Raw genomic sequence first — 27,997 nt, 5'->3', positions numbered from 1 at the left:
GATACAACAACAGAGCCTACGCTGTTCCTACAGCAGTTGAATGCTATTGTAACTGGTCACAGTTAAGAGATCCAAATGAGAAATGATCCTTGTTTAGTTTTGAATCATATTAGGGATTAAAGTTATCTGGCTTTGAGGAGGAAAGACATAAGTATCCTTGTGCTCATCCACCAGATGCCCCTGTAAAAAACACAACGTTGGCTTCAAGGACAAACCACGCAGATGTTAAAAATACATTTAAATGTGTGCTAGGCCCAAACTGTCAGCAAGGAAGCACTTCTAATATCTTTCTGTCTCTATCTGTCTTCTCCACAGAAGAGAAAATACACACCCAACATCCAAAGCATTGCACATCTGTCACGTCATAAAATAGATCCGCACTATGTGGAAGGAAAGACAGTATGAAGCAAGATGGAGATAGACAGCATCAAGGAATGGTGTTGGTTTAATAAAGGAAAAAGAGCAACAGATGGAAAGGACTGACAGTGCAGACCAGAACGACAGAAGCAGAACAGAGAGCTGGGGAGAAAGATGAAATGAGAGCTATGCAGACAGACTGGTGTGCAGGCAGAGACAGTCAGATGAGGGGAAGAGGCTGAGAAAAACAGATACGGACTAAGATGGGAAGAGCCACGGAGACAAAATGACATGCACGCCAGGCAGGCTCTCTCCCTCAGTCATCACTTCGACACCACAACACCGCAAGTGACTGCAAAACACATGGGTCCAGTCTGCCTGCACAATGGGCTATTATAGGTCTGCACATCAGAACATATGCATAAAAATCAACTTCAGCAAACAGATCCAAAGTGGCTTAGACTCCAAAACAAACAGTACTACATGTGGACTTTTGACAGTAACTGCTCGTTTGGGTGATAAATATCTGCAGATCATGGGACTTTGTGTCACAAACATAAACATACGTGTAAGTGTGTGTATGTGTGCGAAGTGGTGTCTAGGCCGTGGCAGCGTCAGGAAATTCCATGGGATGTTTTTAATAAGAGCGGGCAGCGGCTGCCAGGGAACTGGCAAATGAAAACCTGCTGAAGCACACCACAGAGCTCGAACAACACACGGCCATGCTCTCACAGCACTCCTCAGCACAAATGATAACTCTGCATGTAGTCTGCATAAGTGTATGTTTTTAGTTTGTGTGTGACTGAGAGGAAGGCGACAGAGAGTGCATTTTGCCGAGTGAGTGATGGAAAATAGTTAAGGTTTGTATCTGTTTGCAATAGCAACAGACCAAGTATTCTGCGTGTATGACTTGTCTGTGGGTATGCCTTTCCTTTATTGCTTTCATCTGGGGCTGCTGTGTCATTTTGTCCATGGGGGAAACTCTGATGCTTTTACTGATCCTTACAAAGAACTCTACGTCATGTTACAGTGGGTGCCCGTGATTGGTCCCTATTACATAATACTGATAGTAATAGTGAACAGCAGTGACCATAGTGGTGCTTAGGAGCAGGATGGGAGACGGTGAGGAGACAGAGGGAAAGAAGAGAGCATGATCAGTTCATTTAGACATAGTTACTAAGTTAAGCTAAAACTCTGTTTGACATTTCCCAAAGGGAAACCTCCAGAGCTGGAAAATGAAGCCAATGCTGAAGTGGGAATAACTTCAGGTCCACTTTGACACTGGCTACAAAATGAAGGAAGTTAGTACACATATCTAACATCTCAGAAGTATCTACAACAGGTAAAATGGAACTGCTCTAGAACATTTGTGTGTATGTGAGTGGGAGACTGTGGACTGTAGGCTATCAAACCAATTCAGATGTTAGAATCAATACTTTCTTCACTAGCTTACCAAAACCCAAAATGATTTTTCTTTAGACTGGTAAGATGTACTGTTTAGCTATGCTGAACTACCCCCTGCACACAGCTAGAACCAGCCTAGTTTAGAGCTGTTTCAGTTTGGAAGCTTGTTTTGGCTACTGGAAAACAAAACAAAACAGAATATTGCTATCCATCAGTCAAAATAAACATTTTGGGTTCTTATCTCGAAATTTTGACTTAATAACTCAAAATGTCGAGATATTTGCTCAGTTTTGGGTTCTTATCTCGAAATTTTGAGTTAGTAAATCAAAATTTTTAAAATAGCTAACGTGAAATTTTTATATAATTACCCCAAATTTTAAGATAACTTTGCAAAACTTTGTGGATTTGTTTTCATTGGGGGAAATATATACATACTATAGTTACAGTATATGGCAAATTTAATCAAAAGGACACTGCTTTAATCATAATCAATATGTATTGCCATTGAAAACAGGCTACTAATGAGTGTTATTAGTGTATTAAATGTCTATAGTACAGTCATTGGTTAAGAATCAAACAATATATGAGTATTTTGTGATTGATTTATTTGGAGGTGTCATTATCAACCACCGATATCATAAAGTCTTGGCCCAACAGTGAGACAGTAAAACCTCTCAGTCAGTTTCTTTTATATTGCCTGGGATAATTCAGTTATGCCTGCTGGAATTTATATAAATAACCTGTTTCTGAAAGTGAAGAAAATGAAATGTTATAACATGCACTTGCAGATGTGTGTGCAGAATTCAAAACTGAGAGCAGAGCAATAGAGGAAAAAAATCTTTTTGCAGTTAAAAAAGCGTACATTTTATCCATAAAGGCACTTGTGCTACAGGAAGGTGTATGTGTGCAGTGAAAGCAAGGGAATGGGGGAGGTTGAGAGGTAAGGTGCTGAGCTGAGGAGAGATGGATTTCCTGACTGAACCACTTAATACACACATCGTACACTTTAATTACCCTGTGAAAAGAAAAAAAAATAACTCTGACATCTGTAACTTTGGAGGGGCTTGACCTGAGAGGTGCTCCTGCTCGTTCTCACACAAGTTCTGTTTGTCCACTACATTCTAGACATAGTTAATGCTAGAAGTAAGTGATCCAAGGCAAATGCTGCTGAAAACGGCTCCTAATATGTATCTGCTGTAAAGCATAAATACGAAAACACCCACTCGACATGAACAGACATGAGCACACATCATGGCTCTGTCAGAAACAGTTCCATGTTAAGATTATTCCGTTTTGTCATCCACAAAAAAAAAAATGCTGTGAAGTAAGGTATATAGTCCACTGCCTTTAGTTTTTTCGGTTTAAAACACGTCATGTTAATGTGAGTTTTGAGATCTAACCATAAAGATTGGATTTTATGTGATCACATTATTTCACGCCCACGTTTGGCCTGAAAGTAGCTGTAATTCATCTCCCTGGGCTGTCTTTATTTTATATGTCTGGATAATCTTAACCCTCACACCCCCCGTCTTCTTAATTTCCCTTTATTACTCAAACTATGGTCTGTGGTTAGATTATATTTAGACCATAAGCAGAACACCATTCACAAAGCAGGCCTGCTCACCTCAAGAGGTTTTGAAAATCTTCAAGGGAAATGTGGGCAGGGCCAAATTTCTGGGAGCCAGTGTCGTCACTTAATACGTTCTGGCATCACTGAGTGATAAAATTTCATGTTTGGTTACAACTGGGACTAAAAGGGACAGTTACAGGACTGTAAAGACATGAGTCAATATCCTGAACACAGATATAAGACGTGAGGATGTGGAAGCCTTCTGCTTAGAGCATGAGAAAGGTGGTTTGTTGCCTGAAAACAGAACTTAAGTCCTATTAGTTGTGGTCACTAGTTGCAGTATTTATGGCCTGTCACTCTAAGAGTAAAGATTTGTGTGGTGATATTATTGAAATATTTCGGTGGAAAATATTTCATCTTCATAACGTTCTTTGAAACTCAATACTGAGTAAAAGTTTTGAGCCATCCCTTGTTTCTTTATATTTTTCTAGGAAAATTGGAAATAGGTCTAACAGTTTATGGAAACATATGCCAACACGTATGTTTGCCCATGTACAAAGTTTGTACAGTTTTAATGAGCTTTAAAGTCAACATTTAGTATGACCGCCTTCATTCTTTAACTATAGGATTTCTGTAGTAGTCTTCAGGAATAGTTCACTGGGATTCTTAAAGGACATTCAAAGCTCTTCTTTTGATATTGGCTGCCTTTTGTTCTGTTCTCTGACAAGATGATCCCACCCTGCTTCAATAATGTTAAGGTCCAGGCTCTGGGGAGGCCAGTTCATAACTGATAGTCTTCCATTGTGTGTTTTTCTGCCCAAGTATGCTTTTACTGCACTGGCAGTGTGTGTGGGATCATTGTCATACTGGAAAATAAAGCTACTGCCAGTCCGGCACTTGCCAAATGTTAATGCACAGTGAATCCAAATTTGAGGATACATTTCTGCATTCATAATTCCACCAATTTTGACAAGATCTCCAAAACCATTGGCTGAAATTCAGCCCCAAACAATGACAGAGCCTCCACTGTGTTTTATAGAGTGTAGTTCCTTTCTCCTGATCTCCCCGGTACATGTTGATGATGGCTTGTTGACAGCGACCCTTCCGCTGAGACCTCAGTGACCAGTAGATGCATCATCTGAAGGGTCAGATTCATCTGTCAGGTCCTCAGAGATGCATCTGCTGGATTTTTTCTTCTACTGTGTCATTACTGTAGTTGTCCATCTGCTGTAGATAATTGTAAGGCCCAACATTAAAAAAAAACAAACAAACCAAGAAACACTGATCTGAAAAGGTCAGGTACAAGGACTGAACTGGAAATCAGTGAAAAAGCAAAGAAAATCCTTTAAGTACCTTTATAAAGCCTGGAGAGCTATTACCTGGAGAAAATCCAAAAAGTCTGGTCCCTTGGAAACAAAATATCAAAAAAGTGGGGGTGGCTTCAGACTATTGAACAGTATTGTATAACTTTGTGGCCTTTTGAACTCCCCTTCATTTACACATACTATATTTATCTAAGTTTCAAATAGCATCTATGTTTTATGGCTTCCACTGTGCTTGTCGTGGTCCTGAGCCTGTTGACTCAGTGTTTTGTGTCTCTTTATGCTTTTGTTATTCTGATTAGGTATTTCATTATCATTCGCCATTTTGGTTAGGTTTCTGTTCTCTGCCTGTCCATGTCCCCCCTGTCTGTCCATGATGTCTTTATGCCCGCTTGTGAGTCTGCGTCTGTGTCTCTGTCTGTCGTGTGCTTCCTGTTTTATTTTGTAGGTCTGAGTCCTATGTCAGTGCGTTCAGCTTTGTGCTCTCCCTGTCTCGTCAGTGTAATCAGCGCCGTGTCTCCCAGCTGTTTCCTCTTCGCTCCGTTCACCTCTTGTGTTTAGTGTCTGTGTCTTCCCCTACTCGGTGTCGCGTCGTTAACGTCATCTACCCTCAAGTTAACTGTGTGTTCCGTCTGCTAGCCTGCCTGCCTGCTTAGTTTATTTCTGTATTCTTAGTTTAGTCAAGTTTATGTTCCTTTTCTGCCCAGCAATAAAGCTGCATGTTTTGAGTTTACATCTGCCTCCGAGTCCTGCATTTTGGGTCCTTCCTCCCTGCCTGCCTGCACACAGCCGAAACGTGACAGTGCTAGGTTTGACAAATTTCTCTAAAAGTTAGTAATAATTGATCAAAAGTATTCTGTAATAGTGTGTAATAGAACAGTCCTGTAAAATTCCATACTGTAATTACTCAGTATTTCCAATTTAGTGTGACTGTTTTTGAAGAAAGGATCTCTAGTACGAGCACATAATTAGCTGCTGCTATAATAAATCAAACACTAATTACATACAGATTGTGAACAGCAAATTGACGTAACATACAGCAGGAATTTCCTCTGCTCTTTCACATATACATGCTCTTCACTGACTGATACCTGTTTTTTTTCTAAAGCCTTGATTGAGACTTCTGTGTTTATTGTATGTGTGAGTGAATGTGCTTATTTGTACATGTTATAAAGTCCACTAACCTGTATGAATCTTAGTGTATGCATGTTTGTGGAATGTGTGTGTGTGTGTGTGTGTGTGTGTGTGTGTGTGTGTGTGTGTGTGTGTGTGTGTGCGTGTGTGGACCCTGCAGTCTAACTGTAATGGTTCCTATCACTTCACACCTGCTGTCACTTTGTTACACACAAGGCTAAAGCGTGCAGGTGACCTGAAACACATGTTCACCTCATATCTATCCAGGCCACGCGGAACACACTGGAAAGTTAACACAAAATGTTTAATAGAGACTAATCTTGAACATAAAGCTGCATTAAAAATTAATTTTAATTGACTTAATAGAAGAAAAATGCAAATTCACAATCGTGGCTTTACCTGTCCGAGATAATTTAAGACCCAGATTTTCCTCAACATCCTGGAAAATATATATATATGTAATAAATAGCATTATTATATAGCATTAAAGCAGTGAGGGATGAATAATTTCAGTTTTATGTGCTGCAAACCAGTGTTTTACTCTTATTCAGAATTGTTGCTATGAACTGCTGGTAGTCTGTTTAATGTAAGCTGGCTTAGTCTGACACTCAGCCACACATGCTGACATATTTAGTTACAGATGGCTTCTTTACTGAGCACCATCATTTTCTCAGCACTGCCCCTCTGCTCATTTAGTTACTGTATACAAACTCACGTCAAGGAATTCCTTTGTGAAAAACACTCATTTTAGACGGTGAATTGAGAAATATGTGCCTTGGCAGAAGTTCATTCAAACGTTGGAAAATAGTTTTCACATTCTCTCGTTCTTTTTCAATGTTTTCTATACACAACACTACAAACTGTGACAGGTAAAGTGAATTACATCTCTTTATAACGCAATGATCTGCTGAGAAAGCTTAGATCTACTTTAACATGTAATACCTGCCAAACGGCTCAGAAATAGCTAAAGAAACAAGAAGAAGAGCCCAGAGATTGACCCCTACATTTCCATGAAAACTCCAATCCACAACCAAAAAGATGCACTGCCAACATCCTGTGCCAGACACCACAGGACAGCCTTCAGAATTCCCTGGTCCATGCCCTGAGGCTTCAAAGCTGTTTTAGCACCACAAAGGGATCTGCACAATGTTAGGCAGATGGCTTTTAATGATATGACGGACTGCTCTATATACCAGTCGTGTTCTGTCGGGGCAAGGCAGGTGGGCATTGCTTGCCCAGTGAAATCTACAATTAAATATAGACACCATAAGTGTCTGTCATTGCTCTTTTGCATCCACCCTTTAAATTACTGCCATCTTGTGGTAGCAATTTGTCTCATCTTTCCTCCGCTTGCCTCCAATTCCACTAGAATCTGTTGGGCATCTCGATTTTATGGGTGCTCCCCATTAACAGTAGCTTGAATTGGGCGAGATGAGAGATGAGCAGCTTCTTCTGGTTATTTGTACACTCACATTGTGGATAAACATGTTTTCTTTAATGGATGACTGATGGGAGACTAAAATGCAGTATCTTTGCTTGTCTTTTTGTAAAAGTCACCACATGCCACTGATATATATTTTTTCTTCATGTATGTACACCATTTATTATTTAGTAATATTACAGAAATCCGTTTCTCCACAGAGTCTGAGCACAAATACTAACAGCGTTCAGCCACATCTGCACGGACACACAAATAGCAGCTGGATGGTGCAACAGTGGCCCTGTCCAAACTGCACAAAGAGCAGAGGGAGTAACAAAAAAAGGAGCTAGGCATTCAGTATTAATCATTCACTGTGGCGCACACACACTCGCATGCATGCACATACACACATCCTAGAGGTAGCGCCACCCTTTTTCAAATGCACGCAGGCACACAGCCATACAGTAAACAAAGATACCCACCCACCACCTGTTTTTGTGGGCAAACACATGTGTTTGTATATTCTCAAACGTACACACACACACACACACACACACATTTTCCTTAGGACACACTACACTATTCAGGAAACATTACCAGCATTAGCCAGGAATGCTAATTGAAACAAACAACTCACAGTTTCTTCATTTCTGAGATGGGAGTTGGCTGTAATTGAGACTTCTGTGTATGTGTGTGCACGTGTGTGTACACTTGGACAGATTCACAGTTTTTGAATGCCAGAGATCTGGGAACTATTGTACACTATTATTGTCCTGCTTTTTTTCTCCAGTTTTGCTTTCAAGCAGAAAAGAGAGCAAATTTGTTCACTGTAAGCACACTTTAAAACTGACAGATTCTCTGTTCCAGACCAAAGTAAACCTGATCTATTCCATTTTTCAGTTACATGCAAATGCATACTCCCTGGAGTTGCTCTCAACATGTAGAATAGAGAAGAATCTCGTAACCAGCAGGTCAAAGGTCATTGCGTGAGTTCCTATAACATTAAAGTTATTTCTGCAGCGTTAAACCGATACTATCCTACAAATCCGATCTGTCTAAGAGTCTTACCTGCACCGAAAGCAAAAAAGTAAGTCTGGTTGGGATTTCTCTGCAGCAGGGCAGAAACCCGTCGTGCCATTCGCTCGTTGCGTTTGTAGATCAGCTCCTGGCGGAAGTAGCTGTCAATCTGCTGAGCCGTCATGCGGTCATGAGCTGGCAAAGAGCTGTTGATGAAGTGAGGCAGCTGAAAGAAAGAAAAAGACCGTGAGAAAAAGGACTTTCAAAGCCTTTGTGGTAAAAATCCATGGCAGAATTAATAGTAAATGAATCACTCAAATTTTAAATAAAACATAAAAAGAAAGTAAGAGCGTTAAAGAAAAGTGGGATGGAAAGAAAGAAGAGGGCTGAATGGTGGTGTTGGTGCCCATGTGAGTGTGACACCTGGCAGCCAGAAGTGTTTCTGATGTGACAGCTTGACAGAAACTGACCAGCGCAACGCCCTGCGCTGTAGACTGATCTTTACATGAGAAAGCATTAACAAATGAAGGAGTTGGAAGGAGAAGTGTCAGCGCCATCTGTGTGTGTATATAGGTTTAACATTTCTGTGTGTGTGTGTGCATGTATGACGAAAACTGTTTACACAAATGTGTTTATAGGTGTGGTATGTGCGCTACATGAAAGACACTACAAGTGTGTATGCCTCAGTTCAATATATTGTGACGTGTAAATGTGTTTAATTACTGTTTGACACATTAGGAGCCAGACAGACAGAGAGACCTGGCTCTGTTCCACTTTTTCCTCCATCAGTGGATTCATCAGGTTGTTAATCTGTGAAGATGAGTGTGGGGGGGGTTGGAGGTGGACTCAGGATTTGAGATGTCCAGTTCCTTAAGCCCTAGGATAGAAAATGTATCTCTCTGCATCTCGCCCTCCTTATATGACTTGAATACATACTTTTAGATTGATTCCCTCTACAGATCTATCACACACTGACAGTAATAAAGATATTTTTGTAAATGTAAGCACTATTTTCTTATTGAGCTAGATTTTTTCCCAATATCTCTCATTACATTCCAAAGTAAATAAAAATCTGCCATAACAAGAAAATTGGAATTTCATGGAAAGGCTTTTCTCCTTGGCTGGTTATTTACTAAGGGTCTAATTATAAGGCATTTATTCAAAGCTCTTCTTTACTTACAGAGGACGCAGTGTAAGCAACAGAGAAACATCAAGTGATGAAGATCTTATTTAGTTAGTAAAGTTGTTAGCAGTTTGTTCCACTCAGCGGCTGATTTAATTACTTAAGAAAGTGATTACTATGCAGTCACAGTAATATAAACTAATCATTACCTAACAGTTTGTTATTATATCTTCCAGTCTGTTCTGTACAAAGTCATTGTATATAGCCCAATCTTACTTTAAAGTAGGACCGATTTAAATAATGGTGGGAACGTAGAAACAAAGAGGTTGGTTTTCATACTCTACACATATGCAGATGTGTTTAATCTGGATTTGTATTTAACTGTGACAAGGAACACTCGTGCAAGCATGCTATTGCTGTCTAGAACTGAGCTACAAGTTTACACAACAGTAGAACAGCTGCAAATGGTGCGTAAATTAGCATGTGTATGTGTGTGTGTCAGGCCTGAAACCATGAGGGGATTTATTGTACCACATGTGAACGAGGTGCACTTCAGAATCCATCCAAAATCTATACGATGTTTCCTTTCAGTCACACCGTCTCAGTCTGTTTTGATTCATACTTCAATTATCTTCATTTACAACAGAACATTGGATAAATTTCATTTGTTTGTTACACAAATATACATTTCCATTAGTAAACATTTTCTCATGCCAGGATTTAGAGGTTTGTCATTTTTTCCATAGTCTACAGTTGGAATATATATTACTCTGCTTTTCTATAAATGTCTCATACTATTATTATATCCACAAACAAATCTTCACTGCTTCATTAACCTTCTGGAAGTTATGGAGATTTTTGTAAATATATTTTACAAATGTGATAAACTTCATCATGTACTACCACTTCCAGTGGCGATATTTCTTTATGTACTGTTATATTGTAATATTTGTAAAAAATAAAGGCCAGGTGCTTAAAGGAAGTTTTATTTAAGCGCTGTCCATAAACCTGAGCCATTTCCACACATGTACTGAAGCCCTGATCTTTTCTAGGTCTCGCAAGACGGAGCCACGTGTGAGAACTCAAATGTCTCACGCAGTCAAGTCATACATGTGTTGTTTTCAACCTGCCAGAACACTTCTACAGAGTTTGCACAATGTTGGCCTGAACTGATGTATAAACCAAGCAGATCATATCAATACTTCATTTACTGCTGGTTAATTGGTGTCATATGCACTGCCTCATACATGAATACATCTATCCAGCCAGCTACCTTAGCTAAACCACACAGTGTATATGCCGCAGCGCAGTGGACTATTCCTTCGTGTTTGCTACATGTGACAAAGGACAGCTTTGGAAAATATCTTTGCCTCATTCTTCAGAAACTATGAAAGGTTTATGTGTGAAAACAGTTTTAGAATAAAAGATCAAGAAAAGAACCTTTCCCTCAAATTCAGGGTCTGATTAAATTTGAACGGTTTGTATGCCACTGAATTAAAATACATGCTTTTTGTTATAACCCCGCTGTAGAACAAAAAAGGCAGAAAGAAACAAAAGCACATTTACACAATTATCTGTAGCCCAAGGCCTTTTTTATCTGTGTTTTGTCAGGGTGAATGACGCAGGTTTACCCAGATTGACAGCTCTACACGATTCATAAATAAAATAATGCAAACTTGGAAGAAAGTTATGGAAAAGTTTAAAGAGAGAGCTGAAGAAAAAGGTGCAGAAAGACTTCATGGCTGATGAGAGAGGATCGTGTGAGTGTTTCAAGACAAGGAAAAAAAGGGTTCGGTCAAAGAGGGGTCAAGGTAGGAGTGTAACGGTAAACGCAGATAAGTTATCACATGAAAAGCCATTAGCTGCTCTCCATCCCAACGTCCACAGGAAACACAGAGTGACAGCAAGATATTTTCTCCCTTCCCCACCACTGGTACTGCTCTGCACTCATGTTCTCGTACATATCCTGCCAGCCGTTTACTTCTATTTTTTCCTTTCCCTTCGGATTCAGCTGTTTGAAATCCCCTTTCTCTTCTGCTCTTTCTTTCTTTTTTTTTTGTAGCTCTGATGATATCGTGGCAATGAAGTGATAACAACTTGTAGGGACAACCCAGAGTAATACAGCATTTAAGAACATTTTCAGATAAATTATGCAGAAACATAACAGATGTGGAAAACTAAACCTTTGAGACATAATTTTTCATCTTGGCACATCAGTCTACATTTTGATGGTTTACATCTCCAGGTAACTTTTGCCTATGTCGTTTGTTTTCTTCATTTTTTTTTTATGTGTTTACTTAAATGAATGCATTCATCTTACTTCTTTTGCATTTCAGTTTTTCTTCTGTCTCACTTGTACTCTGTTTTTCTGGTGAATTTGGGACCGGTTGAATGCTGAAACACATTAACCTCTCTTACACCGTTCCACTCAGTTGTGGTCTCTGGCCTGCTATCGGCCTCTTTCTTATTTGAAGAAGATTGAACTGAAAGAGCATCAGGGGTGTCGGAGCGGGGGCCACTGGATTAAGTCCTATCTATCAAAAAACACCTGTCCTTTTACAGCTCTGGAAGCTCACATTCACACAGACACACAAACCTACAATAGATCATTAGGCTACAGAAGTGAGCTCTGAAGTCAGGCATCTGATTGCTGTAGCATATGTTGGGGAATGTTAATACATGTTATTATGACATGAGGAGCAGGGGCAAACTGGTATGAGTTAAACTGCAGGTGAAATAGTGGCTAACAGCCCTTCATGGCTCACAGGAAGAAAAAGGCGTATAAAAGCAGACAATGAGAGAGACGGGCATAGAAACACGGAGGGAAAAAAAGCAATCGCATGTCATTTGTCAGCGCTGAATTGTAAAGGCATTGTGAGTTTGTGTGTACAGTAAGTTTTTTCATATAGTGTGTGTCTCTAGTGGATATAATGTGGAACTCGAGCAGTGAGTTGAGGTTACATGGTCTTTTGGGTTTAATGGGACTTAAGGATCAGTGAGGGAGGTTGACACAGCATAATTGACTTATGAGGAGAGCGTTTGAGCAAATCTGCATTTAAAAGGCAGAGATGGATTGAGAGCCACTACATGTTGTGCCTACCACATGTATTTGTAGGTATGTGTGCGTATGCGTGTGTGTGCGTGTACTTAATGCCGAATGGCCTCTTGACAGCTGGGTATGAAGACTGATTAAGAGACCATCACCAAAGGAGCAAAGGCTATGTTAGGAAATAAGTTGGAGGAGGTTAGATGGTGTATTTACAGTGGAGTCCAGAGCTATTAAAGTGTCAGACTATCAAGTAACTTGAGGCTGAGAAGGATTAATATGGCAATGTGCAGATTTGTGAAATTGATGTGTAAGCCCAAAAGTTTGAGGTGACGATAGTGTAATGGCACAGAAGTGGGTATGAGAAGTTTGCCAACTCAAATCGAGGATCTGACAGATTCAAGTTCTGAACACTGTTACAGATGTTTTGCTACCACTAGCTAATATTTTCTGTGAGGATTTTTAGTGAATCAGGAACGATAAGTAGACGATTCCCTTTTCCAGCAAAACATGGCTAACTTAGAAGTTCAAAGGTTCACATTTTTTCTGCTTTAAAAAATTGCAAAGTTAATAAATAAATATTTTGGTAGTTTAAAATTCTGCAAATGAATTTAAGAAAGTTGTCTTTGATGGTTAAAAGTTTACAGCAGGGTATCAAAGCAAGTCTCACTTGCATGATACCTTAGGTCACTATTAAAAAAGAAAGAAAGAAGAAATCAGTGACATGACATAAAACACATATTCATATAGTTTAACATGTTTTTATGCCTGGAAGCAAACCTGGAACCGTTCATCATTGTTTGGCAGCGAATGCAGGTTCCCATTCTTTTCAGTTCTCTCGGTAGAAAAAGAATGAATGTGTAGGTCTGCAGCTTAAATATAGTGTGCAGAGGATGATGTTACATGCACAGGTGTGATTAATCTGGTAAACTGTACTGCACTGAGTATGCAAGTGAGTTGAGATCAGTGCAGAATCTTCAAAACAGCTAGCTCTTAGTTTGCCTAAAACTGGCTGAGAGAAATTAAAAATCTACGGATTATGTGACAGTACATTTTAGGTCATTTTACTTAGTAATGCAAAAGTAATGAAATTAGTTATTCTGTCCAGTAAGTGACTATGTAATGTAGAAAAGTAACTTGTAATGTGTAATATCTTACTTCTTTCAGTAACAATCCTAACATTGGTAACGTGATACCAGCATGAAAGTAACTTATTATCCAACCTTTTCACTGTAGCCAAACATTCCAACTTTACCAGTATGTTGCTGTCTGACCATGCAAAACTTTGGAATTTGGAAATATGTGAGAAATGTTGTAAAACTTCGTAAGGTTTGACAAAGTGGATTAACGGTATTAGATCCTTTGTATTATATTAGGCAGGCAATTTATTTTAGAGTCTTTATGTTGTTTCTTTTTGCCACAAAAAACTTGTTTTAACTGGTTTTGAAGAATTTTGACACAAAGCTATTGAAATCAGTCCTAAAAAGTGAACCACAAGTGATGATATATTTTTTACAATGGGGTGAGCAGTCCTTAAATGAATCAACCTGTGAGGTGTCATGGTTTAAGATGATAGCGCTGAGGTCACCACAGTTGTAGTGTGTAATGAGGTCCTCTGTGGTGTAGGAACCTTGGAGGCTGCCCGCTCGAACACCCTCGTGCTGCAGCAGCGTCTGGTTCAAGGCAAACAGCACCTACAGGTAGAGACATGGAAACATACGAAGGGCGCTGTTACTTTCTGCATCCACAAACTCAGTTTCCTCTGCTGTGCACCCAAGAGGAATTTGCCACAAAGGTGTAGAAATTGTGCAGGCGTAGCCAGTGTTCCTCTTTAAAAAATATATTGACCTTAATATACAATGAAGCTATTATACTCAGTGTCTGCTGCAGAATACTTATTCTTTTGCAGGGTTTTCATTTCTTTCAGGAAATTTTCATACGCTTTTCATACAAGCTGACTACAGGTAAAAGCAGACCACAAAATGCATGGCAAGGAGCCATTGACTTTTTCCTGAAGGAAAGAAAGAACAGGGAAGAAAGGTAGAGCTGAAGAGATTGAAAGAGAAAGAGGCCCTTTAAAAATAAGCCTCCTTTCTCTTTCACCAGGACCAGGTTGCAGAAAATTTATAGCACCCATTAAAATCGAAAGTAAACCCTCTTTAGAGAGAATTTATAGCGTGCAGCCGCTAGCCAGCCCAAAACCTCCACAGCTGTCCTAGACACCAGGGGTTAATCTCCCTGCTCCCACCCTCTACAATCTCACGCCACTTCTGACTGGCCTGGCAATCAAGACCGACCTGTCAGTCAGTGCTAAGCTCTCTTACAGGAACCAGAGGTGCATTTTAAAGAAAACATTTTTTTCTTCCTGTATTGTATTGCAATTCACATAGTTCTACATTGCACCCAATAAGACAGAGGTTTCAGCTGATGTGATTACAACATCAACATACCTTCAAACTAAACCAGACTGATCCATGCCTGTGATCCTAATTGCCAAGAAACCCGACTAGCGCTTTGGAAAATACTGCAGGGAGAACGTCAGCATCCAGCCCCAGATGATTTGTAGAGCAGCTTAAGACCGATACAGCTGCACAACTGATTGAGCCCCATGTCAAAATTTTTAAGTCGTAATTCCTGCAATTAAGCAGTGTTTTCGCAATCATATATGCCCATATTGGGCACATTGCACGTTTAAACTCCATGTAACCTTTACGTTGGGATAATCACAACCAAGCTCTAAGCTCAACCTTGTGACTCTCTCTCCTTCTCTCTGAGGTCATTGTGTTTGCTAACAAGTCTTGTGGGCTCCTTTTCACTTTAATCTGCTTTTGTTTCATAATGCAAGGAGACAACTGATGAGCTAACGGCACACATAACTCTGTCATCATCCTGTTTTTTTGTCTACTGCATCCTCCTCTTATCTCTCTGCCAGGGCCTGATCTCTGTGCCTTTCTTCCTGTTGTATAGCAGGAGTCAGATCTTATATATTTGTTTTGACATGTTTCATCCAGCATATTCTTCAGCTGTATCCAACACCGTGCTGTCACCCTGCCAGAGGCACATAAGAGTGCCTTGATCAAACCTGTGACCATTTCAGTTCTGTAAACATATGACTTCGAGGCTTTCTTAAGCTTATATTTTAACACAAGACTTCTCAAATCCAGGAGCCCCACTGCTGCCGTAGTAATGACTCTGTATGACTCCATTTTTGTTTGCATCAGAAGTGAAGTTCATTGTTCTAAACTCCAGGTAATGTTGAGGTGTGATGCCAGACCCAGAGGAGCTAATGCTATATGGTCCATCGCCAGACAAGCTAATTTTGCTGCTGTTGAAGCTGATTTTGTGCCAGTAAGTTGCCATGGCTCCAGGTCCTTGACCCACAGGGCTCTTGGCCAGTAGGTCCTGGCCAGACTCAGGGTCAGAAGCTGGCAAACCTTGCACACCTGCAAGGATTTTTGCTATGCAGCCAACTTCAATACTTTTCTTTATATAGGACCAGACAGATCTGGACACAACTGGCGAGATGTCAAGACCATGGTTGGTTGTGTTGGTAGGGGAGATGTTATTTCAATATTGTCCCCCGGGAAGGGAAAGGAACATCTCTGCAGCTGTAACCATGGTGCTCAAGTTATGTGCTGGACTGAATGAAAGAGCACGTCAGTCACCACAGGGGACGCAAAGACGGAGAAAGAGGCAGTGAGAGGAAAAACGCAAACATTCCCTGTGTGTGTGTGTGTGTGTGTGTGTGTGTGTGTGTGTGTGTGTGTGTGTGCATGCGCATGCGCACGTTGACTGACAGAGTGGGTGTTCTCACGCTGAAGTGATCGACTCACTCTGACAGACCAACTTTTTTATAGCCAGACCTTTTCAAAATAACAAATACTGACCGTTTTCACCACATAGTTTACTACTGCAGGTCTAAGTTCTCTTTTTTTCCTAATCTCTTCTAATACATGCGTGCGAAACTCCAATTGTAATTAAATAAAAGCTTTATAAGAACAAAGCTGGAAGGAGAAGTGCACATGGATAGTCTTGGAACCTGCAATCTGAGTTCAGCACTCCAAAAATTCATTAGCAAGCTTTGGAGGGAAAACATAGAGCAGTGGTTGGGAAGGATAATGAGCATTAAAAAAAATCCCAGAGATCTTTTTAAGTTTAAGAAAATGCCGTTTATCAACTTGTGTGTACATTACAACAATTGACCTTGAAGTGCATTAAATCCTGGCTGTTAGCTAGCAGTAGTGTTAGCTTGTCTGAGGGTTTTATGGGTCTGAAGCATATAATGAGTAGGTGCCGATGACAAGGTACTGGAACTGAGAATGTTGAAGAATGTGAGTAGTGCTTATAGCTAAAGAACTGCAGAAGGAAGTGTCAGAGTGTGGAGGCCAAACTCTGAAATCTGGCAAAGAAGCAAAATATGATTTACTTGAGAAGTAAGTACACAGGAGTCACTAAAAACAAAAGAAACACAGAGCAGTCGTTTTATAAAGCTAAAAAAGGAAACATGATCACATATTCATTCTGTCTGCTTTCATATTTTCTCCACCTTCTTGTCCAATCTCCTCAACTCCTTGCATTTTGTCTCAGTAAAGCAATGACACATTGTCCCATGTTCCTGCAAACTCACAGCGAGACAACGAACAAAGGGCGAAAAGAAAGAGGTCTGAGTACAAAGGCCAAATAGAGCTGAAAGTGTGAAAGACGAACAAAGCCTTGTTCTCTGTGATGAGCATGTGTTGCACATATGGAGGTGATTCTTCTCCAGTTGTGTAGTGGAGAGTTTGGGAAAGTGAGCATGAAATGTATGGGTAAGGCCTGGCATGGGTGTTGGCTGTAACCAGGCAGCAGTCAGGTGTATTAAAGCTTAGCAAAGGCTTGCCAGCACCAGGACAGAGAGCTGAGATAGTGTGTCCCTTCACAGTGTTTCCCCCTTTTTCTCTTATGTTTGTCTCTGATTGTATATCTATGTATAGTTATGTTTTTGGCCTCGTGAACAAGGAAAACAACTCTCTGAGCAGGTAAAAACATCTAAACAGTATATACCCTACAGTTTACCAGATCACCACCAAAATGTAATGAGTTGTCATTTTTCTTCTGATAGATAATCAGAATACTTTAATAATCCCCAAGGAAATTATGTGCAAAAACTGCCCCATTTCTTAATATGTTGATTCACTCCTTATTCTGGACCCACATCAGAATTTCAACGGTTCCTCTCCTTTACCTCTCCGCCCAATTTTAGGAAATCTTGCTTGTTAGTTTTCTTTAATCTTGTTGACAAATAGTAAGACAGGCAAATGGCACTGAAAATATACCAATTCCAAGAAGAAAGGCAAAGAGCAAGGGAAATAGCAGAAAGTCATTTCCTTTTTTCCTATTTAGTCTTAGTTTCCTGCACATGACTGCTTATTTTAATAAGGCAGTTTTTTTCAGTTTCTTGTAGTTAAATAATGTGATTTAATATTATCCTGCGACATTGTCTTTGTGAGTGAAACCAGCAGCTAACAAGAGTTAAAGATTGCATAAATAAAATGACTAAAAACACATGTTGCTGCTGGTCTGTTGGTTTTGTGTGGTAATTAAAATAGAAAAGTAGCAAACTGGCAGCATACTGCAATGGTTATTATGTCACACATTCTTCCTTGTCAAAATCAAATGTCTGTGTTGCCCACAATGCAACTTGACCACCTGCAGTTTGGTCTGAGGTTTGTCTACATTTCTGTGCATTGATGTGATGTCAGTATAATATGAAAAATGAGTTTCCATGAAAACCAGCTGAAGTTGGGAAAAAAAACAGCCCCAGAAGCCAGAAAATTCTGCCACAAGAGTTGCTTGGTTGTTGGCATCGTATCAAAAAATATGACCAATCAAATTAGATATTGTGGCTGATAGCAAGAAGATTGCGATTAGCTCGTGATATCAGTGTAAAGTGATCTAGAAGTTGAATGAACGACTTCTAGATCTCCGGCTCTTGAAATTGGACTATCAGAAGGGTAATAGGCTAATACAGATGCAAGTCACATTTAGCCTAGGGCTGTGCGATATGACCAAAATCTCATATCCCGATATAAGAATTCTATCGTCCGATAACGATATAAATCACAAAAATGTAACATTTTCTGTAAATTCTGTGAATCTCGGGCAGCTCGACTTGCGGGAAGTGTTTCCAGCTGCGCGTCATGTACCTGGAGTCGAGTGTTTTAACCGATGCATGAAACGATACATTTTTAGACATAAGTTGTAACGGCCGCCGTTTTCTTTGTGAGTATTTATTACACGGCGTGCTGCGGGGAAAAGCCTGTTCTAACGTTTGAGTCTAAGGTTTATTTTTTAGCATCTGGCGGCTCTTTTTTAATTCTCATCGGTAAATACTCTGCATCTTTCACGTGATTCGGTTTATTTTGAAAAGTCTCAACAGGATCTTGAGCTTTATTGTGAAAGGTTTATGTGGAACATAAACAAGCGGGCACGCGATGGTGTTATCTTCGTTGTTGCTAACCACAACGCATAAAAACAGGCGATTGTCCATCTGTAGTGTGGTTATATTAAATATAAGAGAAAGAGAGAACTTTAAGAAATTAATATAAACACTACAGTGACCATCAAAACCATGAAAAAATATTGCAGTAAACAGTTTATTTTGCGACACCATGAAACAAACGATAGCATAAAATGAAACGATAGACGTTTTTATATCGTCATCCGATATATATCGTTATATCAAACAGCCCTAATTTAGCCCATCAGATTTATTGTATTAGTAAATAACTAAAGAGCTTTGTTGTACCTTTGGTATAAACTCAAGCCATCAGAAGAGAATGGAAATTCAGTTATTTCACACTGCTTTTATTACTGCCTGTTTAAACAGTTCCTTATAAAGAAAACAGTTCAGAGTGGTGTGTTCCCCTCAACCAATCTCTTCTCCCTGAGAGCTGCTTGTGTTTCATTACCTGAAAGAGAAGAGCTAGACCTCTGACCCAGGACAACACTGCTGGGTTTCTCTGGGCCAAGCTGGCTTCCTCCTGTGGGTTTCAGCTACTGAATACAAAAGGAGATTTGGGTTCACAGCACCCTAGGGTGACTGAACGATAAAAGTAAGCAAGTTGAAATAACATCCCTACAAGGATAAGTGCACTGTCTCTTCCCTGTTCCCCAAAGAGAAGCTCCCAAAAAGATTAAAAAAACAACCCTTTTCTTTTAAACTACACTGTATGTTTGCATGTGCATGCAGTAGTGGCGGAGCTATTTCAAAAGCCTCCAGTTGTTTAAAATTTTACCCCCCATCCAAAATCCAAAAGCACCTTGAATACATTAGTGTGGAAACATACACAACACAAGACCACATCAAAGTTGTGCGGATGTTCTTGTGTGTTAGCTTCACTGTTGTTTCGCACAGTTTTATCAAGGAGGCCCTCAAGACCTGATCCCCTCCGTTTCATTCCTAGAGAATCATGTAACCTGTCAGGGGCTGTAAAGGCAACATTCAAGCATAAAACTCTTATATGTAATCTCCAATGTCAGAGCATTGCCAAAATAGTTTTAATACCCTTTGGCGCCCTTTTTTTGTTGAATGTATCTTTTGCGTACTTGAAGGTAAGCAGCACTTTCAACTCGTGACATCTGGCATGAGCTACAGCAATCCAGATCACTGCTTTCTTCCAAATCTTTATTGCAGTTAATACCCACAACAGAAACACATGCATGAACACTCCAAAAAAAATATACAACCACCCATAAGCACAGATGCTAATGATTACACACACCACTCTTTGAGCAATACCTGTATACAAACCACACATTGCAGAAATCACAACACAGCACCAGTGTTAGGAATATTGCCTCTCCTTTGTCTCTGCTTCTAGTCCCACTTCCTTTTGCTCTCATTCTCCTTCTGTCTCACTAAGTCTCTCACCGTGCCTGTTCTACCTCCTGTCTCAACCCAGGAAATCCAGGGATTACCAGAGGGACAATCCAAGTGGCAGAGGCCTGCTGCTTCCCAGCTTTCCCCTCCTTCTTCATTCCATCCCATCTGATTTCCTTTCTGAGGCAGAGGGTGGGCATTTAATCATGAGAGACATCTCTCTTTTAAGTTTGGTAAGGTAAAAAAAGAAAATAGTCTTTGACATCCACTAACAACTCGACTTTTTCTTCTCCTTCCTCCAAAGACTAGCTCAATTGTTGTCCTTCCTTCTCTTGCTCTTCTTCTCTTGTTTATCTTTTCCTATAGGCACCCACATACACACTTATTCTATATGCACCCCTACAGTCTCCAGCGCCTCCTGTCTCTACTCTTAATAAGCGTCTCCAGCGAATGGGGGGGTGGGTGTCGCCCCTACACTTGTCCACAAATAAACCCTGCTGTTTGACTTGGCAGCACTGCAGCTGCGCCAGTCATCCCAGCTTTCCTGCCTCCCCAGAACACAGAGAAAATAATAAAGTATCACTTGATCCTAACTGAAAAAGCAGACAGCTGGTTCCCTCACTGTGAATGCCCACTGGTAAGTAATGCGGGGTTGTAAAGACTGTTGGAAAATTACAGAGTGAAATTGTGTTGATTTTTGTTTTCTATCAACATCAAGGTGCTGTTGAACAGGAAGACGTTTGCGTGCAAAAATATGAGCACAGCACACAACAAGATTACAGGAATAATTAAAGACAGGTGGAGAAGGGGGAAAACTGTGCACCCATCTGATTTCTGTCGGAAATTAATACATGTTCAAATATGCTTATAAATTTAAAGCTGCGTTATTGCATAATGCAACATGTTAACAACAGATCAGATGAATAAGAGGCTCAGTTTCAGCTTTATAGCATCTTACCAACCTTTAGTTCAAGTTTTGTTTTGCAGCTCCAACTCTGAAATGATTCACTCTCACTGCTATCGTTTGTATAGTACATGTCTATGCTACCATTTTGTTTGATCTGTGAATTTAGTCTGTTGAGGACACTGGCCACCCATTCAAAATTTGTTTGCCCCCCCCAGCTGCCCCACCTGGCAAGACCGCCTTATGTCGGTAATAATATTAAGAAATGTGAAAGAGAAAGAGGTAGACACCCTACAATTTCAAAAATCTTACTTGGTTTTCATACGCATCTTTATCAGTCATATCAAGTTTAATAGCAGGGAATTAACTGCACGTATATTTCTTTTCATTCCCTCTTTTTTGCCTTGTTTTTTTTTTTTTTAAGTAACCCATATTTGACAGCAGCATAATAAAACTGGAAATCCTGTTTTTGGTGAGCCACTCCAGTATTTTTAGTGCTCACCGCTATGAAAACTTGTTACGTAGTTGTTAATTAACATAATAATCTTGTTATAATGTGTCGTGCATACTGTGGATTTAAATTAGATGTTATTGTTGTAAAATAAAAAATGAAACATTGGCGGTCTAAGGTGTCACAGGTGCACAACGCTCCAAATGAATCTCTTTAGCCTGGCGGTAGGCACTTACTAGGCAACACGATGATGCCGTAATATGTCATATATAATTCAGGTTCTGTGGATAGAAATCGCATGCTATTTTTGTGAAATAAAAATGTCACTACAAGTTACACATGAGCCATTTTAGCCTGTTAACAGGTAGTCGCAAGGCAACCTGATGACGTCATAACATCTGATATGGATCAGAACATTCGCAGACCTAAGATGTACCTGTGTTAACAGAGTTTTTTGTGTATTATAGTAGGTTTTCAAGCCTTGGCAGGCACCCATTTACAGGGAGTCAGAAAAACAACACACTGTTCTGTCTCTACTGAATGTTAACACCTGTTTGTGAAACAATTTTATAAGGTGGTTAAATGGTAGTGCTTCACAAGCACTTAGGACCAAAGTGGCTGAAAGTCCGTTCATGCTGTTTTTATGTAAATAAAATAACAAATTAAAATTGATATTTTTGTGTATTGAAAGTGTTCAAAATGATGTTATATTTATTGCAGCTTACATAACCTGCTAACATGAGGGCTGTTCTGTAACTGTTAGGGTCCATAAATGATCTTCATTCAGATCTGGAGAAAAACGCCTTCTGTATGTTTATGAGGTGCTGGAGAAACAGGTGTTGACAGCTGTTCCTTTAATGAAGCCCACAAAAGGCTTTAAAAAAGGTTTTAAATACAACTTTATTAGGCAACAAGTGAAATTGCTAATTTCATAAGTCACATAATTTCCCTAATGTTGGAAATGAACTATATCTGAAGCGGATTAAAAGAAGCAACAACCATCAGATTTGGGTGTAATATAATAATGTCTTATCTGACTGGTAAATTTCATATGAACACAAACTGAAATGGGAAAAACAACACTGGAAGTCAGGTTGGCATCATAACATCAGAGTTATTTAGATGACAATAAGTACTTTTGATTGGTTAACGCCGACCATATAGTGACCTAGAAGTCAGATGAACAACTTTCCAACTCAGGATATTGGATCTTCATGAATGTAGGGTCATGCTAATAGTGCCTAATCTTTGCCCAGGACTATTAGTACAATCAGAGAAAACCAAAGAGCTGAACAGGTCTGGTAATTAACTCATTTCTAAGACTTGTTTTCATGTAAAAATGTCTTGCTTCTGTAATTATTCTTGTTTAAATGTGAGCATGAGTGGTTGTGGCAGATGGAATAGGCTGTCTTAGGGCAACCTATCCCTGTGACCCTGCATTGGATAAGTTGATTAAGAAAATTGATTGATTGATCAAATAAATGAAATCATCCACTTAACATCGGGTTTCTTAATTTGTTATAAAGAAATAAAATGAAAAGTTTTACCCTACTTAAGATGTAGACTAGATGAAGTCATTGTAACCATATCTCATCTCAAACTCAGTCCACTTCAAACTTCACAGCCTCCTCTAATCCTAACACATTTTGTATTCACATTTTTTCCAAGGGGAAAAACTCTCATTGAATTCCATTGGATTTATCCGGCTCCATTATGATGTGTGATGCTATACAAACCAGATGAGCTGGGTCTTCTCCACAGCATGAGAAAAGAGCCGACAGAAACAGCCGTGTATGTTTAAAACATGCCTCGCCGGCCTCAAACCAGGACCCGACTACTCTCTCTTATCTTCTCCACTCTGCTTTGGCTGGACTAATAGCTTTAGACAGTATAATTCTCTAAGAGTGATTTGTTCCTTGCAAAGTCCACATCAGAGAGCCGGCTGAAACACGAGAGCAGCAAATAATCTGCTGCATGAACATAAATTGTGTATTGGGCGAAACAATGCGTCCAGACTGAGAAACGTCAAGTATCTGTACAGCTCGCAAGAGCCGGTGCATGTGACCGAATTCATTTCAAGAAAAGAATCCTTGCAGACGTTTCTGTGGTTGCGTGCTCAAGTGTAGCCCTCAACCATCACAAATCATTTCTGATATTCAAATACTGTCATGCCAGGTTTGTCAATTTGATTTTTTCCCCCTGTTTGAGAAATAAATTACTACTTCAGTTTTTGTGTGTATGTACACAGGCGTCCTACACTGACTTGTTCATATTTGCATTAGTGAACAGGCAAATTGTACTTGCAGAATGGTGGACACTTTAGAGTTTAATGCAGTAAAGAATGAATGTAAGTCGAGCAAAATAAGGTGGAGAGATGACTTAATGTGAGAAGAAAACACTAAGAAAGGGTGGGAAAGGGCAGGAGGCATAATGTTAAAAAGATGAAAAACAGGACAAAAGGCCAGATGTTTACAGTTAACCAGGAGAGGTAGAAAGAAGAAAGGAAGGAGCAAACTTACTGCCCCTCACCTCCTCTTCTTTTTCTAACTTATCCGAAGTACGGCTGGCTGGTTAAGTCTTCTGCTGTCACCTTCTTTTTATCTTCCCACTGCACCTCCATCCTCAGATCTGTCCCTCCATCCCTCCATGTGTACCTTCATCTTGGATCAATTCTCAAACCCTCAATCACCAGCCTTGCTCTCTTTCCCAAACCAGGTTATGTGCTTGTGGCCACAAATCTCTAGATTATATAGTTCTATCCTTCATCTCTCTCCCACACATCCCTCTCACACTCTTTCACTCTTTTCTTTCATTTGATGCCGGCTCTCCTTCCACCACTGTCACTGATCTATGTTTATTTAGCTTTCAAGTCCTTCTTCCTTCCTGTGCTTCCACATCGTACACACTTGCTCTCGGTTAAGGACCATGCACTTGTAATTCAATGCTTGTGTGTGGATGCTGTGTATTTGTGTTTCCATAAATGTCTGTCTTCACTAAAGAGTTTGTCCAAATTGCACAGTGCTCTGACTGTGTAATAGACTGGAGCAGCAGAAGTAGCTGTAAGTGGACCAGACTCTCCCCCGCTTTCTCCCTTTCGGTCACGCCTCCATTAGACTTACTGAAGCTAACGCAGCATAATCCCACACAAGCACACCATTTCATGGTAAATCAGCAGGAGAAATGTTCGATTTCATGCAAGCGATTCACTCTGCAGGAAAAACAGAGGGAGACTGTAATGCGAACCGTGCAGACACAGACTGTGAACAACTGTTGTGTGTGCATCAGTTTGTGTTGAATACAGGGGTGGAAATAACACTGTAAGGGAAGGTCAAGCTGCTTGATCGCTTCCAAAACATCTGTCAGCGCATCCATGAGGAAGTTCAAATGATAATTCAGTGAGAAAAAGCTAACTTACACAGAACATGAATGAACGCAAATATTTACAACCCTCCCAAATACTGCCAGTGCTTAAAAACTGTGGGACCACCAAAGGGATTTCTGATGTGTCTGACAGACAGAACATGTGTTTAAAGTGTTGGAAAATGTATTAGCTGCATCTTATCCATCACATTCTGTCCATTGTAATTTTATGTGTTTGGTGTGTGTGTGTGTGTGTGTGTGTGTGTCATTGGTGCCTTAGTTATGCTGAAGGTGTCCTTTGGCAGTGGTGCATGATGCACGTGGTTATAGCATAACATCACTGACAGTGCTGTCTCTCCAAACGTGTAATTCTTCAGTGAGGAGACAATGACCTCGTCCACCCCAGCTGTAAAACTCAGAAACCAGTCTTACTTGTTATCATCTATCGTCCACCTGGGCCTTACACAGAGTTTCTCTCTGATTTCTCAGACTTTTTATCTGATTTAGTGCTCAGCTCAGATAAAATAATTATTGTGGGTGATTTTAACATCCATGTAGATGCTAAGAATGACAGCCTCAACACGGCATTTAATCTGTTATTAGACTCAATTGGTTTCTCTCAAAATGTAAAAGAACCCACCCACCACTTTAATCACACTCTAGATCTTGTTTTAACATATGGCATAGAAACTGAACATTTAACAGTGTTTCCTGAAAACCCTCTCCTGTCTGATCATTTCCTGATAACATTTACAATAATTGATTACACAGCGGTGGAGAGTAGACTTTATCACAGTAGATGTCTTTCTGAAAGCGCTGTAACTAAGTTTAAGAATATAATCCACCCACTGTTATCATCTTCAATGCCCTGTACCAACACAGAGCAGAGCAGCTATCTGAACACTGCTCCAACAGAGGTCGATTATCTTGTTAATAATTTTACCTCCTCACTACGTACGACTCTGGATAGCTCCTGTGAAAACTAAGGTCTCAAATCAGAAGTACCTGACTCAGACCTGAATCAGAACATCTTACTATTATCACTGATTGAAGAAAATAAGAACAACCCCAGGTTTCTCTTCAGCACTGTAGCCAGGCTGACAAACAGTCAGAGCTCTGTTGAGCCAACCATCCCTTTAATGTTAACTAGTAATGACTTCATGAACTTCTTCACAAATAAAATTTTAATCATTAGAGAAAAAATTACCAATAATGATCCCACAGATGTAATATTATCTACAGCTACTCTTAGTACTATTGATGTTAAGTTAGACTCTTTTTCTCCAATTGATCTTTCTGAGTTAACTTCAATAATTACTTCCTCCAAACCATCAACGTGTCTTTTAGACCCCATTCCTACAAAACTGCTCAAAGAAGTCCTGCCATTAATTAATTCTTTGATCTTAAATATGATCAACTATCTCTAATAATCGGCTATGTACCACAGGCCTTCAAGCTGGCTGTAGTTAAACCTTTACTCAAAAAGCATCTCTAGACCCAGCAGTCTTAGCTAATTATAGGCCAATCTCCAACCTTCCTTTCATATCAAACATCCTTGAAAGAGTAGTTGTCAAACAGCTAACAGATCATCTGCAGAGGAATGGTTTATTTGAAGAGTTTCAGTCAGGTTTCAGAGCTCATCACAGCACAGAAACAGCTTTAGTGAAGGTTACAAATGATCTTCTTATGGCCTCTGACAGTGGACTCATCTCTGTGCTTGTCCTGCTAGACCTCAGTGCAGCGTTCGATACTGTCGACCATAATATCCTATTAGAGCGATTAGAACATGCTGTAGGTATTACAGGTACTGCACTGCAGTGGTTTGTATCATATCTATCTAATAGACTCCAATTTGTGCATGTAAATGGATTATTATTACTATGGGGAGCAGAGCTTTCAGTTGCTCTGCTCCCCGGCTCTGGAACTCTTTTCCTCCTGCACTAAGAAATATTGACTCCCTCTCCGTATTTAAGACACAGCTCAAAACACATCTGTTTAAACTGGCTTATTCGCTTTATCTGTTGTCACGCTCTGTTTTATCATTTTAACTTATTTTATGTATTTTATGACTACTGTTCCTTTTATTAATTGTGTTTTTTGTAAGTCGACCTTGGGTTTCTGAAAGGCGCCCTCAAATAAAATGTATTATTATTATTATTATTATGCTTCCCTTAGGCAGCATCATTAGAAGACATAGCATACATTTACACTGCTATGCAGATGACACCCAGCTCTATCTGTCCATGAAGCCAGATAACACACACCAATTAGTTAAACTGCAGGAATGTCTTAAAGACATAAAGACCTGGATGGCCGCTAACTTTCTGCTTCTTAATTCAGATCAAACTGAGGTTATTGTACTCGGCCCTGAAAATCTTAGAAATATGGTATCTAACCAGATTCTTACTCTGGATGGCATTACCTTGGGCTCCAGTAATGCTGTGAGGAACCTTGGAGTCATTTTTGACCAGGACATGTCCTTCAACGCACATATTAAGCAAATATGTAAGACTGCTTTCTTCCATTTGCGCAACATCTCTAAAGTTAGAAATATCCTGTCTCAGAGTGACGCTGAAAAACTAGTTCATGCATTTATTACTTCCAGGCTGGACGACTGTAATTCATTATTATCAGGATGTCCAAAAAACTCGCTGAAAAGCCTTCAGCTAATCCAAAATGCTGCAGCAAGAGTCCTGACAGGGACTAGAAAGAGAGCAGATTTCTCCTGTTTTGACTTCCCTTCATTGGCTTCCTGTTAAATCCAGAATTCAAAATCCTGCTCCTCACATACAAGGTCTTAAATAATCAGGCCCCATCTTATCTTAATGACCTTGTAGTACCATATCACCCTATTAGAGCACTTCGCTCTCGCTCTGCAGGCCTACTTGTTGTTCCTAGAGTATTTAAAAGTAGAATGGGAGGCAGAGCCTTCAGTTTTCAGGCCCCTCTTCTGTGGAACCAGCTTCCAGTTTGGATTCAGGAGACAGACACTATCTCTACTTTTAAGATTAGGCTTCAAACTTTCCTT

The 27,997-nt window shown here is 39.9% G+C and overlaps 1 protein-coding gene across 2 annotated transcripts in view; it reads right to left on the bottom strand.

Moving 5' to 3' along the window:
- Nucleotides 1-27,997, bottom strand: part of trabd2b (TraB domain containing 2B) — an 81,243-nt gene that overhangs the window by 14,919 nt on the left and 38,327 nt on the right. Inside the window, exons 4-5 of one of the 2 annotated variants that reach the window (XM_040052726.1) lie at nt 13,941-14,087; nt 8,276-8,450 (exon numbers count right to left, since the gene is read on the bottom strand). In XM_040052726.1, coding sequence (XP_039908660.1) covers nt 8,276-8,450; nt 13,941-14,087 — 322 coding nt within the window. The remainder of the gene's footprint in view (nt 1-8,275; nt 8,451-13,940; nt 14,088-27,997) is intronic. The other variant, XM_040052727.1, reaches the window with a different exon arrangement.

Source organism: Simochromis diagramma, unplaced genomic scaffold (assembly GCF_900408965.1).
Source record: "Simochromis diagramma unplaced genomic scaffold, fSimDia1.1 OVJJ01000419.1, whole genome shotgun sequence".
In the NCBI taxonomy this organism is placed as follows: Eukaryota; Metazoa; Chordata; class Actinopteri; order Cichliformes; family Cichlidae; genus Simochromis; species Simochromis diagramma.
The sequence above is the reverse complement of the archived record's forward strand: the minus strand, read 5'-3'. Positions and strand labels throughout refer to the sequence as shown.